This window comes from Suricata suricatta, chromosome 6, assembly GCF_006229205.1.
Source record: "Suricata suricatta isolate VVHF042 chromosome 6, meerkat_22Aug2017_6uvM2_HiC, whole genome shotgun sequence".
NCBI lineage: Eukaryota > Metazoa > Chordata > Mammalia > Carnivora > Herpestidae > Suricata > Suricata suricatta.
In genome coordinates this window covers 68873228-68888879 of record NC_043705.1, presented here as the reverse complement: position 1 = coordinate 68888879, position 15652 = coordinate 68873228, and the positions used below count along the sequence as shown (strand labels likewise).

Below are 15652 nucleotides of genomic sequence, written 5' to 3'. Positions count from 1 at the left end.
TAAAATCAAATCTGGAGCTAAAGTAGCTAAGAACAAAATTTAATTGACAGGTTTCTTGAAAGTATCTTTTAAAGAATTTTATTCTATATTTAAAAGTGAAAAAAGTTCAGTAGTAAGCCCTCTTATTCAGACCGTGGGAGTTTGTTTTTCCATTTTGATCGTAATAGCCAAATGTCTGTAATGTTATAAGTGGTCAAATTTTGTATTAACTAGTCTTCTTCAAAGGTTTTATGTAGAGAGCAAAGAGAGCCACCATTCTTTTTCTTGCAAAAACTTCAGATATTATTAAAGTAATGCTTATTTTAATTCTAGGGCTTTAAATGTCAGGAGTATATGTATATGTACAGATGCCAATTCATTTGTTTGATTAGAGTATCTGAAATCAGCCTTTTCTAACTGCTCAGTCAAGTATGAATTAAAATTACATAAAAAATGTAATGAATACTTACAATAGTGTCATTCTTTTCAATTATAATTCTCTTTCCCAGAATGACTGATGTAACTCACTGAAAGAAAAAACATAAAACGTTTTCTTTGGGGGTTTTTTTGGAGGAAAAATGTTATGACTCAGTTTCTACATTTGCATGGTGGCAGTCACATAAAAGTTATTTCAGCTGAATCGTTGAGATTAAACACACACCAAACAAAATCTCTCATTATATAAAAATACTATGCAAGAAGACCCCCAAACATTACATGTCCAAAGTGGTCACTTGCTGCTGAAACTACCACCACTGTGAAAGGTTTGCTGAAAGTTAATGATTATATACCCACATTTCCAAGGCAATCTGTCCTTGGAACCAAAAAGTGTAACAATCAAATATATAAGTGGTCTCAAATGATTTCAATTATCAAAATCTGCTTCCTTTGCATTTTAAATTAATAACATAGAAGTAGTCCTTGAAATGCACAAGCTGTATTTTTGTAGACAGGTTTTTTATTTATATGATGGTTGTGTCTCCAAATGTTACTTAAAATTATGAAACTCCTTAAAAAAAAGTAATGGCACTGCTCTTCTGCTCTAGTCAATTCACAGCATTACCATATTAAGGTGAATGCTGTATTTGTATTAAGAACAGAAATAGCTAAGTAGCTGTGCCAAAGTTTCCTCAGTTTGTAGTGAAAGTACAAATGCAATACGATTCTCCCCTGCTGGAGATATTCAGTGTTCTTCAAAAGAGAAAAGGAGTGAGTAACCTCAGTCAAGGAAAGAACCTGCAAACCACCTCTTATTTTCTTAGGAGGGAAGCAGGAGAGACCCCAAGACCTGGCTGGCTGCTGCTATTGTGCCAACATAATAATAGACTCGGTTCCACCTCTTATCAGAGACAAGCTTCATAATGGCATACGTCAACTTGAGGCATTTTATTTTGCTAGAATTCAAATGGTAACAAGTTGAGGGGAATGCTCACTGCCTAGAGAAAGGTGCACACCTGGCCCCAGCCACGCTTAAGCTTGATCACAGGAGACCCCCCTGAGACAACAGTCAGGAGCAATTACTGAAGCAGCTGGACTCAGAAGAGAGCTGAGAGGAGGAAATACCAATGTGTGTCCCAAGTTCAGAGATCTTTTAATAAAGACATCCCGAGAATTGGGAGTCTTACAACTGAACTCTCCATCATTCACACAAAACTCTACTCCTTTGCATAGCAAAATTTTGTTACAAGACAAAATCTGTGTGTAACCTGTAATACTGAAATTATGGAAAACTTATTGGTGTCAAGAACTTATAATTCTTACAAAAATTTGATAGAGACTTAGGTGTCAATTTTCTATTATACTGAGAGGGAAAATGTTTGTGCTTCTGTTGTGTAACACGGTAGGTAAGTAACCCAAATTCTGACCCAATCTCACACAATGGTACACTTACTCCTTGCCTTTGATGTGGAACTCTTACACAGCGGATTCTATTAACACGGAGAACTAGCAAACTACAGCAGGGTCTTTGAAGCACATGGGAACCCACTGGGAAAAATCAAATACTTCATATGTTTGAAAAAGTAGTTTTAAAATAGATCAATGTGGTGGTCCATTTCATTCATTTGAAGTTACTGAACATTACTTTAAAAATTTCCCTGTGGGATAAAATAAATGCATTTTCAGTTATAACAGAGAAAACCTTTTTGGGGGACTATCACAAAACATCTGGCGCAGGACACCCAAGAGCCAGGCACACTCAGTCTTGTGGGACAGGGCGGCAGGTACACAGCCGTCTCGTGGCACTAGATGCTAAGACGGAGAATACAGAAGGACTTGATAACCCATGACCGCCCCTGACTGACGGCCCTGACAGGCAGGTGTGAAATCTCCCCATAAAAACAATTAATGGAATATTCAACTGCTGCGTTATGGTTACATTACAGGTATCCAAAGAACTGGTATGAAATAATTGTTAAAATATTCTATTTTGAATTGTACTATTAAAATAGTACCTTATAAGAAATAATTTTCCTAGCCTTCACAGAAAAGGTCCAAAATAATATGATCTGGAGAATAGGGTAAGAATTCTCTCAGTAGACAGCTGGCTGCTTGTGTTGTATATTAATGTTGCATAGAATAAAATCTATAGTAAAAAGTGAGTTTTTTCCAAGTCTGTGACAATAAGAAAAAAAATTCCCAGTAACACAGTAGTAAACTCCCTTCAAATGCATTTAAGTGACAGCCTTGATTCAATCTTAGTTTCTTTCTCCCTGCTTTTTGGGTGTTGAATCTGAAAAATTAAAAAAACAGAAAAGTAATTCTTGGGGTTCCATGAATACTTCTAAAATCAGAAAAGGCCGATAGTGAAGCTATGTTATTGTTACTCCACAAGGCGTCTACACAAAGTTTAATCTTTAACAATTTAAGAATCTTCCTAATGACCCCACGTGAAAGAGTGATACATTACTTGGAAGAGGCTAAGAATGAAGACTGAAGCAGCTGTCAGTAAAATGATGAGCCAGTTCACTCATGTATTTTTTTTTTGAAATTTACATTAAATGCTACTACATTTAATTATACCCTTCCCTGAAGAAAACTTGCATATTTTAGAAATGTACTTTATATTTTATTTTTTAATGTTTATTTATTTTGAGGTGTGTGTGTATGAGCGGGGCGGGGAAGGGGGGGAGAGAAAGGGAAAGAGAAAATCCCACGCAGGCTCCATGCCGACAGCACAGAACCCATGCGGGGCTTGATCACATGAATTCTGAGATCATGATTTGAGCTGAAACTGAGTCAGATGTTCAACGAATTGAGCCACTCAGGCATCACAGATCGACTTTATATTTAAAAAATCCAGTAGATGTCAATTTAAATAAGAGCTTTAGAAAATTTTCAATACTTGATTCTTATTTATGTTAGGAACATTACTTTCAAAACTAAACGACTTACTTGCGTTATAAATATAAATGATGTTAATTAAAAATTTTGAGAAAAAATATTTGAAATTCTATCATAAATACAACTACTATTAGCAAAATATTCGTTTATAGTATGTTCCCCTATGTAATTTTACTTAATTTTTAAATATCCAAATTTTATTTTATTATTATTTTTAAAATTTTTGAGAGACAGACAGGCACAGCACGAGCAGGGGAGGGTCAGAGAGAGAGGGAGACACAGAATCTGAAGCAGGCTCCAGGCTCTGAGCTAGCTGTCAGCACAGAGCCTGACGCGGGGCTCGAACCCACAAACTGTGAGATCATGACCTGAGCAGAAGCCAGATGCTTAACCGACTGAGCCACCCAGGCGCCCCTACATCCTAATTTTAAAAAAAGAACTAAAATTAGTTAGGAAAATGGCATTGAGAAAACCAGTCTAACCATGTTTTTATAAATTAGTTCCAAGATCTCCTTAAGCCCATTTCCTCCAATAACATGACTATGAATTTACAAGTACTTTGTAAGGAAGAGTAAAGGAACTAAAGTCATGGGGAAAGAAACTAGATCTGCCTAACCTTGAGGACAGTCCTGTATATTACTAGTCAAGATAGCCTATTTGCGATAATACCAGTAAACCAGGTATTTTTATTCTCATTTCTGATGCAGTAAAAAACCTCAAAACAAAACAATTATCTTGACCCTTTGGTTTGCTGAACATTAGTCAAAAATTTCAAAGACAGGTAAGTTTATTCCTAAGATTAGGAAATCTGCCTATATGCCTTTTGTCTGATTAGACCTTCCTTAACTTCTCAGTCAATAGAAATCTTTACCCTCATAAGTCCTTTAAACCACAAAGACTCCTGACCATTTCCCCTTCGGCCCTTTGCCCAGTTTTCATCTTTACAATTCTGCTTTTAAAATTTCATGAAAATCTCTTTAAAATGGTTATTTTAATTTTGCTGAGTATTACTTATTGCTCTATCACTTCACCTCTATGTTGTAAAAAAAAGAATGTAAAATAGAGAATTACATCTTTAGGATGGAGTCAGATAGCAAAGATACATATTCTTTAAAACAAAAAACTATTATAAATCAAACCATTCTGGTCATTAGAAAAATTTATCAGTGTCATGACATAAGCCATAGCTGACCTAACCTTTAAGTTGAGAAGTACTGACAATAAACTAAGTCCTTTTTATCTGTCACCACTTGAAGATTAATGATTTTTTTCAACTGGACTATTTCATTTTGAGGACAGAAAAATGGAGAATCATTGGAAATTTTAGTTCATCTACTATTAAGATAAATGATAGTATAATAGGTGTAAATTCAAAGCCGGATTCCAGATTTTCTGTTCAGTGCAATTTACCTGCTGGACCTCCTAAGTACATTAAAAAAAAAAAAAATTACATTCTTCAGTAGAACTAAATCATATGTTCCAAAGTAGTTAGCCATTCTCTATTAATGTTTAAGACCTATTATACATAAATGTTCATTAGCTCCAATTCAGATGCTTTTAAAAGGGAGGAGATTATATTTACCAAATCTGGATTTAATATTCTAACAAGATTTTGGGGCCACGATAAAAAATTGGGAGGAAATGTTTGTGTCAACTGTAATTGGAGACAGCTAATTATAAATGCTTGAATAAGGAACTCTTATTTTTTGGTCAATGCTAAGGGCAATGTTACATCTTATAAACTACATATATACTATACATATAAATTATATACTTATTTTATTAGGAATATTGTTTTTATAAGAACTGATTACTGGTTACCTTGTCAATTCAATACTACTGGATCATATTTCAGGAAAGCAGTTTAAAAACCCAGATATGTTCACTCTATTTCTGTTTTAAACAAGAAAAAAAATATTCATCAGTACAAAGACAACATTATTAAAAAAACCCATGTATATCTAGTACTAAGAGTTATATTTTAGGGTTTTAAGTGTTTTTATAACAAAAACTACATATTTATACTTAAAAAGGGCCTATGGTAATTAATTCAAGTATGCAAAAATATTGGAAAATATTTGCATATCAAAATATAATTCTGCCTATAACACAAAATTATTCCCAAACAGCAGACTCCTCTGTGATAAAAAGCACCCATTTGGATTTGTGACTGGAAAACGTTAAGAAGCCTCCTTCTCAAGTAATTTCAGTAGGTCCTTCCATCTCCTTACCCCTTAACAATTCACATAAATTCATGGGTCTCAAGAACCAAAGATGTTTATGGGTCTTTGCTGCTTGAGGCTTTCATGAACTGGAAAGCATGATTCAAAGAGTAGCACTTACTGAAGAGGAAAATCTTTTTAAAAATTCTAGCGACCCATGATGGTAAAAATATCTTTTGTTAGTTTCGTCCAAAAAGGTCTTCTTTTAGTGAAATTTGCAATAATTGGGAAACACATGCTTTTGCAGCCACGCAGAAACAATCCCACAGCCTTTCCCAATTAATTCAGTCTAGTAAGTTCTAGTTCCAGATCAGAGCATACCCTCCCGCCACAATTCATTTACACCCAGAAGGTGAGCTTTTTGGTACCATAATTTGATTTGTAAGAAAGAGTTAAGTATTTTGTGTTTCCATGAAACTGATGTCTAGTTTTGACAAAACCAGGCACAGCCTAATTCCAATAATGCCATCTCTGACCTTTCTAACTCAATCCACATTTGTTATAAAAACAATTATCATTCAGAATTTTGCAAGCTCCACGTCAGCAGGAGGTGCAATTGGTGTGGAAGCTACGTGATAAATGCCTGAGGGAAAGAGTGCCTCATGTCACTCAAAGATGACCCTTTCCTACTGCTTCAGGAGCAAAAGTGACAGGCTCTCATCAAGTTCATAACTTAACTGGAAAGGTGTGTAAAGGCATATGGATCGCACATTCCAGCAATAGTGTTTTCATGTGAAGGTATTCATTTAACTTTCTGTAATAGCACAGAAAGCAATGGCAAACATTTCCTGGTGTTGATATAAAGTATCCTAGCATTAATGCATTTGTGTTTACCTGGAATGCATATTAGTTTCCTAACACTGGAAAAGCACACCCCACATTCCACTCATTCTAAAACAGACTTGGTATAAAACCATAATGATCAAAGAATTAAACTAACAGATGTGTAATATTCACATTTAAAAACTAAAACTAAACATGAATTATTACTGTACATTTTAGAAACACACAAAACTGAAAATATTTTTAACAGCCTATAAAGAAGACAATCAAAGTAACAATATTTCACTCTAGTTTACCTTCCTAGACTGTAAACTTTTTTCCTTTTATTGTAGTCAGCTCTGTTAAGCACACCACCTGGAATATAGTAGGTGTTCAAGAAACAAAAACATTGATTAATTTCACATTTGATTTATACAAGGAAAGATGTTCTTCTGGTCATCTTGGAATTAAGGAAATGACAGAATATGTGTAAACATGGACTTTAGTCTGCATAGGGAAATTACTACCTAACAAGCTAGAAAATGCTAACTTCAAAGAGACCCTTCCTAAGCAGCTGCCAATAAACATTCTAAAACCTTTTATATTACAAATATTTGCAGGGATTACATATGGGGAAGGGTGCATCTTAACAGCTCAGAAATCTTATTCCAGTCTTTATTTACACTTGTAATGAGGGCCTTGATAGGATTTTTTTAAACAAATCTTAGTGAACTACGATATGAAATCTAGCAAAGCAGAACGAAAGAATAGCAGAACTCAGCCTTGCCTTCAGATGTTGGAACTTTGAGACATTTATACCTAAAAGCCGGGACTCAAAACGACTATGAATTTTATTTATTAATATTTCTATTTCATCCACCTCTAAGGTCAATCTGAAGGACTTATTATGTTTTCTAAAATAAAATATAAGAAATATTAGAAATAAAGTGTCTCACTGAAGGTTGAAATTCACATACATTTGTTCAAATTCTGTTTGCCATGTTGTGCTTTTGAGTAAGTGCATAACTACAATGATACCTGATTAAAGGCAGAGACCTCAATGGCATTTTAGTGTTTAATATTTCATATTATCATGACTTGCAGAAGTGGGCAGACAGAACAGTCATGAAAAATTAATTCTAATTGCAACTAAATGATATTTCTTAAGATCATTTAATTCAGAAAACTACTTTTTCTTAGCTGTGCAAAACCCTTACTCATAGCACTGATTATTTTATTAACTTAGAGTTATCATCAATTTAAGCAATTAATATCTTGCTTAAATGATTCATTTTAACTAAAAAGAGGAGGTAAGAATTAGAAAAGAAGCAACATTTATTAAGTGCCATGTAAGGTGATAGGCTAACAATCCTATCATGACAGAGGTAATATCTGGTGTTATTTCCATCTGATAGGTAAGAAAACACAAGCTCAGAAAGGAAACTGCCTTATAATTTAGTTAATAAGAAATTAGATAGGGATTTTTAACTATGCCTGTTAGATCTCAAAACTATGTTTTTAAGTTTATATTAGTTGACCATGCAATTATTCCAGAATGCCTTCATAAGTGAAGTAAAGTGGCTATTCTTTGGAATAAAAATGTTCTTATTCATCCTGTTGGGAAACATTTTACTAAATCTTTCTGAGCATTTTAATGTTTCTCAGTCTCTGCTGTGTCTCTGATACTCTGGCGGATTAAGTAAATATTAATGAGACTTATTTCACATTTAAAGGCAAACTAGAAACAACTCGTATTTCTTACAGTATGTGTAAAAAATTACTGATTTAAAAATATAGAAAAAAAATCTTGATTTTTATTCAGAGCTGATATACTAATGTAGCAGTTTCCAGTTTAGATTATACACCCAGTATAAAACACAGAGAATTTGTATCTTATTAAAAGATCCATTTCCAAGATAAAACTAAAGTGTGCTTCTTTAGCAGATTAATTGCTGTGAGATCGTCACTTTAGTTACATAAAAGCTAAATGGAAGTTTTAATGTTTCTTTTCCAGCTGTACCACAGTGTAACTTATTCCCACCAGTAAAGCAACTCCGATTTCAAAAGTGGTTATTATCCATACCCTTTCTTTTAGTTTTACCATAAATTGCTGTTAGGCAAATACTGCAAATTGAAACATAAATTCATACTACACATTAAGATTTTAGATAATCTCAAATCTATTACTTAGCTACCACTTATAATCTTAATATCTGGCAAAACTTACCATGTAGCAGTATGTTTTCACTTACAGAATACTGATCACATGGAGTAGAAACAAACTTTGTACATGAACCACTAAAATAAAGCAGATCAAGGGATCAAACTGTCAAACTTGGCACATTCACTGCACTTAAAAACCAAGAGAGTATTATTATTGTAAATTTTAGAAATGTTTATTTTACCACAAAACTAAACTGAATAGTACATCTCAACAACCTACAAAGAAAACAGGCAGCTACATGCTTGTAGGTACATATGTGCATGAATATCCTTGCCATGATTCTAAGACCTTAAATCCCCAGAATAGAGGACATTACATTTTGATTTGAAAAAATATTTAAATTAAAATGTTTTACATGTACAATATAAATAAATATCATTTCAGAACAAGAAATAATAAAGATTAATGAAAGCAGTGTATACCACATAAAACTCTTTTTACTTTTGAGTCAAATTCTACAACATGAAAAAGCCAGAGGCCCACATTTATAGTTTTGCAGCAGCTCTTTAAGTGCTCATGAAATTTAGCAAAGCTGAAAATCTGTCAATAAATAAATAAACTTAGTTATTTGTTAATAAGCTACGAAGTCCATGAGAAATAACAATGCACGCTAAGTACGTCTGGAAAGCTGCAGCATCATGAAAACTCTGCGACTGAACGACACATCATTTCCAGGGTCACCAATAAGGCCTCAGTGTGCACTCCAGGACACAATTTTACATTCTCAGGCAGTTCCTTAAGAATATTTGGGAGGGTCTGCAACGCCTTTATATTTCTAGCATAAAGATCCAATAACCAGTCAGTATGAGCACTGGTGGTTTCTTTATAATTCTTACGGGCCCCAAGCAGCTCATTTAGATGAGTTAACCCTTTGAAGGCTAAGAGGAACTCTGAAGACAAATCAAAAATTGAACAAAAATTTAGCAACATCCTACTAAGTAGAAATGAACCAAATTCAAGTTGCTGGTGGTAAAAATGTTTCTCTGCCTGTGCATGAAAGTTCTCCACTGTATCTTCTATTTTTGTAATAGCAAAGAGTTCCTCCTTGATTTGAGATGACAGCACATAGTCCAAGGGCAATTCCCCCTTAGAGTTCCTCTGCTGCAAAAGCACCGGGCCTGGGAGAGAGAGAACATACCGTGGGAAAACATTTTTATTTTGGCAGCTGAACAGGTGTTTTCTCTATTTTTCCAAAGCATCCAGATCTCTGTTTAATAAATCCAAATTTATCCTAATTCGTGTTGACAAAATTAACTGACTATATATACTGAACGCCTAATAAAGTTGCATTAAAAAACCTCAGAATTCCAGTCAATGCCTAATCAGGTTTGCCTAAAAACAGATGCCTTGGTTTAATAAATAACTACAAATTTAAAAGCATGTAAAATTTCATAAGTTGTCATCTCGACATAAAAATTTCAGTGTTCCAAGATATTAACAAAATATATTCATCTTGTAAGAGTCTTAAAGGGATTATAATTTCATCAAGAAAAAAAAGTACTGCCTCCTTCATGGCTAATAGGGGACTGCAGTAAAGACTACAAACCACATACCACAGATCACACTTTTCACTTACCCTTGATTTTGTTCAATTTCTAGTACAGTAATTGATTCACAAAAAGTCAGATTTCACCTTTCGGTACTAGCTAAACTTAGCTGTATCTACTTAGCAAGCACTCATAGGTACTAAAGGGTGATATGGGAAGAGGAAAGAAAAATGACTGTATTTGCTCACATAGCACTGAGTACTGTTTACCTCCTCTGCCAAGTCCTATAATTATTTATGAGCTCTGCCATAAAAATCTTACATGGGATAGAAAGGTTTTAGTACTAGAAGACATGATCAGAAGATCCTACATACAGCAGAAGAGCATATTGCCAGGGAACAGATTACAGCTGCAAAAATTCCTAATGATGAATCTGATGAAACACATGTAGTGTTTCGTGTAGTGAAACTAGATACATAGTTGTAGATATAAAATGTATTTAATATAAAAGATCAGCCACTAGTAATATGTGATTGATTTTGTGGAAAAAAGAATTCTAAATCAAAATCAGGTAGGTCTCTTGTCATGTTTTATTTCAAAAAACTGTGCCAAATGATTCCCTCTTAAAAAAAATACAAGAAAATTATAGACACAAGATGTCAAAAGTAAACAAAGGCTTTACACACATAAATAAACTCTCGAAATTACTTCTCTCAGCACTGAGTAACTCACAGTTTATAAAGCAATAATGTACTTTAGTTTCTATAATGATGGTGTTAAACCATCTGACAGGTCCAAACTCAGAATACGAATAAGGGAAAGGTAAGTGCAAGTGCGACTGTCAAAGGGCTGTGGTATATTCACCTACAAGTAGATTTCCTCTCTTATGACAATAAACTCATACATTTACTATTCTTCACCAAGAGCCCTGGAAAAATTCACTTCTGTCAGTGTAATCCCATTCTCTTCTGAAGAGTTGGACCTAATACAATAATGGCTTTTACATTGCTTAGATCATTTGAAGCAAGGCCAAATACTGGCTTCGAATGTCACATACATGATTGAGTAGAAAAATAAAGCACTTAGGAGACAGAACATTATAGTTTAGTAAACGTATGATACTAAAAAAAGTGGAAGAACTGAAAAACATATTGATTATGAAATGGTGTCACTAAAATAGACACACTAAGGCCTTTAGGGGGCAGGAGAAGACTATAAATAACCAAACTGCTTAAACTACCAAGCTATACAACCACTCACTTATGGATATATATATGAAGGGGGGGGGGGGAAGACATCTAAAGAAAATGTGCTTTTTACTTTCATGCAAAATGAAACAGCTTTAATTATAAGAAAATAATTTTCAATTTCAAGTTAGCACAAAGAAAAGTAACAGGAAATTTAACACAAATTTTTTTTTTCTGCATTACAAGCTAGTCATCATGTTCCCTTTGTTTCTCTTATAAAACATAAATCAGTTATCTGTAAAATTTAACCTAAGTTTATATCATTCATCAGATAGAAGAAGAACGTCACTTAAGAGGGGGCTAGGGTGCTCTCAGAAATGCAGGTATCAAAAACCAGAAAAAGCAGCAGATGCATATTAAGCTCAATTTCTCTCCATCACAAAACCCCCGCACAACAGTTACATCATTTGAAAAAAATCTTCCTACTGTAACTTAATTGACTGCAAAATGTGAATGAAGAAAGATATTCTAGGATACCTTTTTTATAGTCTGTAAAGAAATGACTCATTAAAAAAAGATTATAAAAAAAGATTAATCGAGTTAGCAGTTATATACAAGCAATGAAACAAGAATGAAAAATCCAACTAATCACAATGGAACATTTATATTATTTTATTAATAAGCTTTCAGAAATGGCTCGTTCACAAAGACCTTACATACTTTAAGTAAAAGGATTAATTAATAATTTAAAATCAATACATTCAATTCAAAATACAACCTCATATACAAACCTAAATAGACTTTATAATAAAATATATATCTACATACTATGAAAATACATCCCTATTAAAGAAAAGGTGCTTATGTTCTAGGAGATTTTTTTATCTTTTTCACTAATATGAAATAAAGGCATCTTTCCTTATAGATCTTACGCATAAAATGCTGTCTATCTTTTAGGGATTCATCAAAAAACTGGATAATTTATCAAAACCCGTTTAGCATAAATGCACTCACCCCCATGCTGTAGCAGCAGCTTGCCAATTTCTACATGTCCATTTGACAGTGCATCATGCAAAGGAGTCACCCCGTCCACTTGAGTGAGCAGATCTACCTCTGGACAACGTTGCAAAATTTCCTGGACACACACTGTGTTGCCATAGTTACAGGCTTCATGCAAAGGCGTCCAGCCAGCATTGTCTAAATTAGAAATCAAGGCAAGTTTTAAAACAGCAAAAGTAGGACTTTTGGTAGTGAAGTATTGATATTCTGCTTCCCTTATCAATGTGACATTCTAGATGCTTCATAGAGAAATAGCATGTTTTGATAAAAATGTCTAACATGTAGTCCTATTTCTAACTGTAAGAAAATACAACAGTTTTAAAATATGGATTTTGAAATCTTATCAAAATATGAACAAAAAAACGTTTCTGCACTATTAATCACTAATCTCCTGGTTTTGTAACTGGTCATATTTTAAATATATGTTAGGTAAACATATTTAAATGATTTTTCTTAATGTTGACATAAAACTATTTAATATCACAAATATTAAGACACTGGATCAGACCACAAAAATGGAGAACTTACCTTTAACATTGATGTCTATTCCTGGCAAAGAGAGAAGAAGAATCAATTTCTCCACTTGGTTATTTATGCAAGCTCTATGGAGGGCTGTTTCTCCTGCCATAAAAAATTAATAGATTATTCCAGAGAAGACAAGATATAAACTAAAGAAAATAATCAAAGGGCATGAACTAGGAGATCTGGCCACATGCCAGAAAATTATTTATTGAGTTTTCCTTCTGAATGGTTTAAACATTTCTCGCATTAAAAAAAAGAGGGGGGGTGGGATACCCACCAATCCATAGAGCTTCTGTTCTATCAGCAATTCAGCAATGAAATTCTACTGCAAAAGGTTTAATACAGGCATTGTCTCCCCCTAGTTCAAGGTTTAAAGCTTCAATCCCGCTATAAAAGCTCCAAATGATCAGAGAACACCAAAAATACTGGGTTTTGCAGCAATAAAAGTTTAGAGTGCAATTGCCCTCTCTTAAATTTATTCATGAACCTACGTTAAATGTATGGCTCTTTTTTATACAGCATTTATAGCTTAATTCAAATGAATGTTTCTGGCTAAGCACGAGTGCCTCTACACACTCAAGTATAATTCAGAACTTCAAATCCATTAACAGATGGTTTGCTGCTTCTCAATAGGCTGTCTGGCTTGGCTACAGCAGCACAGAGAAGGAGAAATGGGGGAATCTTAATATAAACACACACACACACACACACACACACACACACACACACACGAAAAAAAAATCCTAGTACCATTTAAAGCTGAAACAGAGTGACAAATGAAATGGTAAAGTTTTTTCTAGGAGGGATGCAATTAATGCCTGCTGGCTAAAAGTGTCCATATCCATCTCTGTTGTAACCAAGATTAATAAGACATAAGTGATTATTTGATATATCGGGAATTTAAAAAAACTTATAGTAAGCGACTGCCTAAAAACAAATGAAATACTGAATCAAACTCTTTCTTGCTATAAAATACTAAATAGCATATTTTTAGTATTTAATTTTATAAATTATCTCTGTAACTTCTATCAAAACATCTCTTTCACATGCACTGGAAAGCTTTTTAAGTTTTTTTTTTTTCTCTACTATTTCTCAGTTCTCTTCCTCCCTCCCAGTTCCCTCTGCTGTTCAGCTTAAAGTCATTCATATTCATTTTACTTTCTGACACAATAAACAAAGAGAAAGGATACTGTTTGTGTAGTTAATATCGGAGCTCTTCTTTAATACATTTTTCACATTTTGAGCTAAATGCGCAGCTATTTTAAATAAAGGAAATGCTATTATGAACTTTTATTCATGTTGAAAGATTAAAAGAGCTTCAATTACTGTTCACATTGGTGTCCTAATGATAATCTTTGTATTAAAAGCACAATACAGCTTCTTATCAAGAGACTCCGCAATCTTCTTTGGCCAGGTATAGACTCTTGGAAGAGTCTTATATTTGTGAGTTAAGAGGTCACTAAGTAAAAGAGGTGCCAAAGTGAATTATTATAGCACTATTCTTGTAACTCCATCCTTTAGGTACTTAGGTTCCAGTATAGTTAGAACCAAAAGCCAAACACATTTCATAGTCTGGGCTCAATGCCTGGGAGAAAAGAGTCCATATGCTTAACACAGCTATGTAACATAGACTACTCCCCATTCTTTGTTAACAAAATGTCTAGGACTGAGAGAGATGAAGACTGAATTATACTTTCAAATCAAAAGACTCTAATCCCAAGCTGTACAGGTTGAGGTGGAATAGAAAAGTAAGGCGGGCAAATTTGGAATGAGCTCAACACGAGTTAGTATCTTGAGAGGCAGGGGGAAAAAGGAGGGATATTTTATTAAATGTGAGTATTAAACAACCACTTTCTCTGCATAAATGACAGTTCAAAAAAATAATAGGCTAAGAAGATAGTTTCTGGACCTAGTCAAGTTCAAGTATTCATCAGGGCCAGTGTATAAAACTCACAAATACTGACTACAACCATGATAATTTCCTAGCATAAATTAGATACTTGGAATACCTTTTAGATTAGTTTTGTGAAAATTCATCTTTGTAACTAAAGAGGGGCAATTCTCCTTGGAACATGATAATTCTCCTTCTGACTTCTTTTTCAATCTTTTTAACGATGAGGAACATTTAGCAACGTTCAGCTCTCTGAAAATAAAGTAAGGAAAAAAAAAAAAAAAAGCAAGCTTGCTTTTCACCAAGGCATGGCAGTGTACACTACATACTGAGTACTTTCAAAAATCCAGCCTCCTGTTCATTTAACCCGCCCCTTATTCATTCAAGTCCTTACTGCTTGTATTTTTATATTTATTTCAAATGTGCAGAAATAAGATTTCATGCATTAATTTTTATTTTAATAACTGGTACCTCCAACTGCCCATTGAAAAGTTAATGAATATGGACTGTCACGTAGACGAAGAGACCAAGTAAAGTACATTTGGCAGAGGGAAAAAAAGGCAAGTGCTAAGATTCAAATGCAGGCTCCTGCTCCTCATTCTTATTTTCATATTCTGATCCTACTCTTCCTAACAACATTTTAAGGTTTTCTGAATTTTATACCATAAACTTTTAGAAGATTCTTCTCATTTGGGGAAAGCTATTGTTAACAATTCAGAGTATCTTACATGACTATGGATTCTGAAATCCAAGCTCTGTCAGATTATATACAAGCAGTAATTTAAATCACAGGCAAAAATGGTGTAGAAGAATTTGAAAAACATTTTTTTCTTCTTTTGGGAAGCACTTGACCCTGATACAAAACATGTACCCTGAAGTACAGATGGCAATAATGTTGATCATATAGATTTGTTGATACATCTCAAACTGAGTTTTGTGTTACTCAGTATAATTCAGACAATATCACAGGTAACTAT

The 15652-nt window shown here is 33.8% G+C and overlaps 1 protein-coding gene across 1 annotated transcript in view; it reads right to left on the bottom strand.

Annotated features, from left to right (window-relative positions):
• Positions 1 to 15652, bottom strand: part of SLF1 (SMC5-SMC6 complex localization factor 1) — a 99767-nt gene that overhangs the window by 16413 nt on the left and 67702 nt on the right. The window contains exons 18-24 of the mRNA XM_029942617.1: positions 14794 to 14927; positions 12791 to 12883; positions 12218 to 12400; positions 8533 to 9647; positions 6623 to 6680; positions 5143 to 5214; positions 450 to 506 (exon numbers count right to left, since the gene is read on the bottom strand). Coding sequence (XP_029798477.1) covers positions 9166 to 9647; positions 12218 to 12400; positions 12791 to 12883; positions 14794 to 14927 — 892 coding nt within the window. The 3' untranslated portion in view covers positions 450 to 506; positions 5143 to 5214; positions 6623 to 6680; positions 8533 to 9165. The remainder of the gene's footprint in view (positions 1 to 449; positions 507 to 5142; positions 5215 to 6622; positions 6681 to 8532; positions 9648 to 12217; positions 12401 to 12790; positions 12884 to 14793; positions 14928 to 15652) is intronic.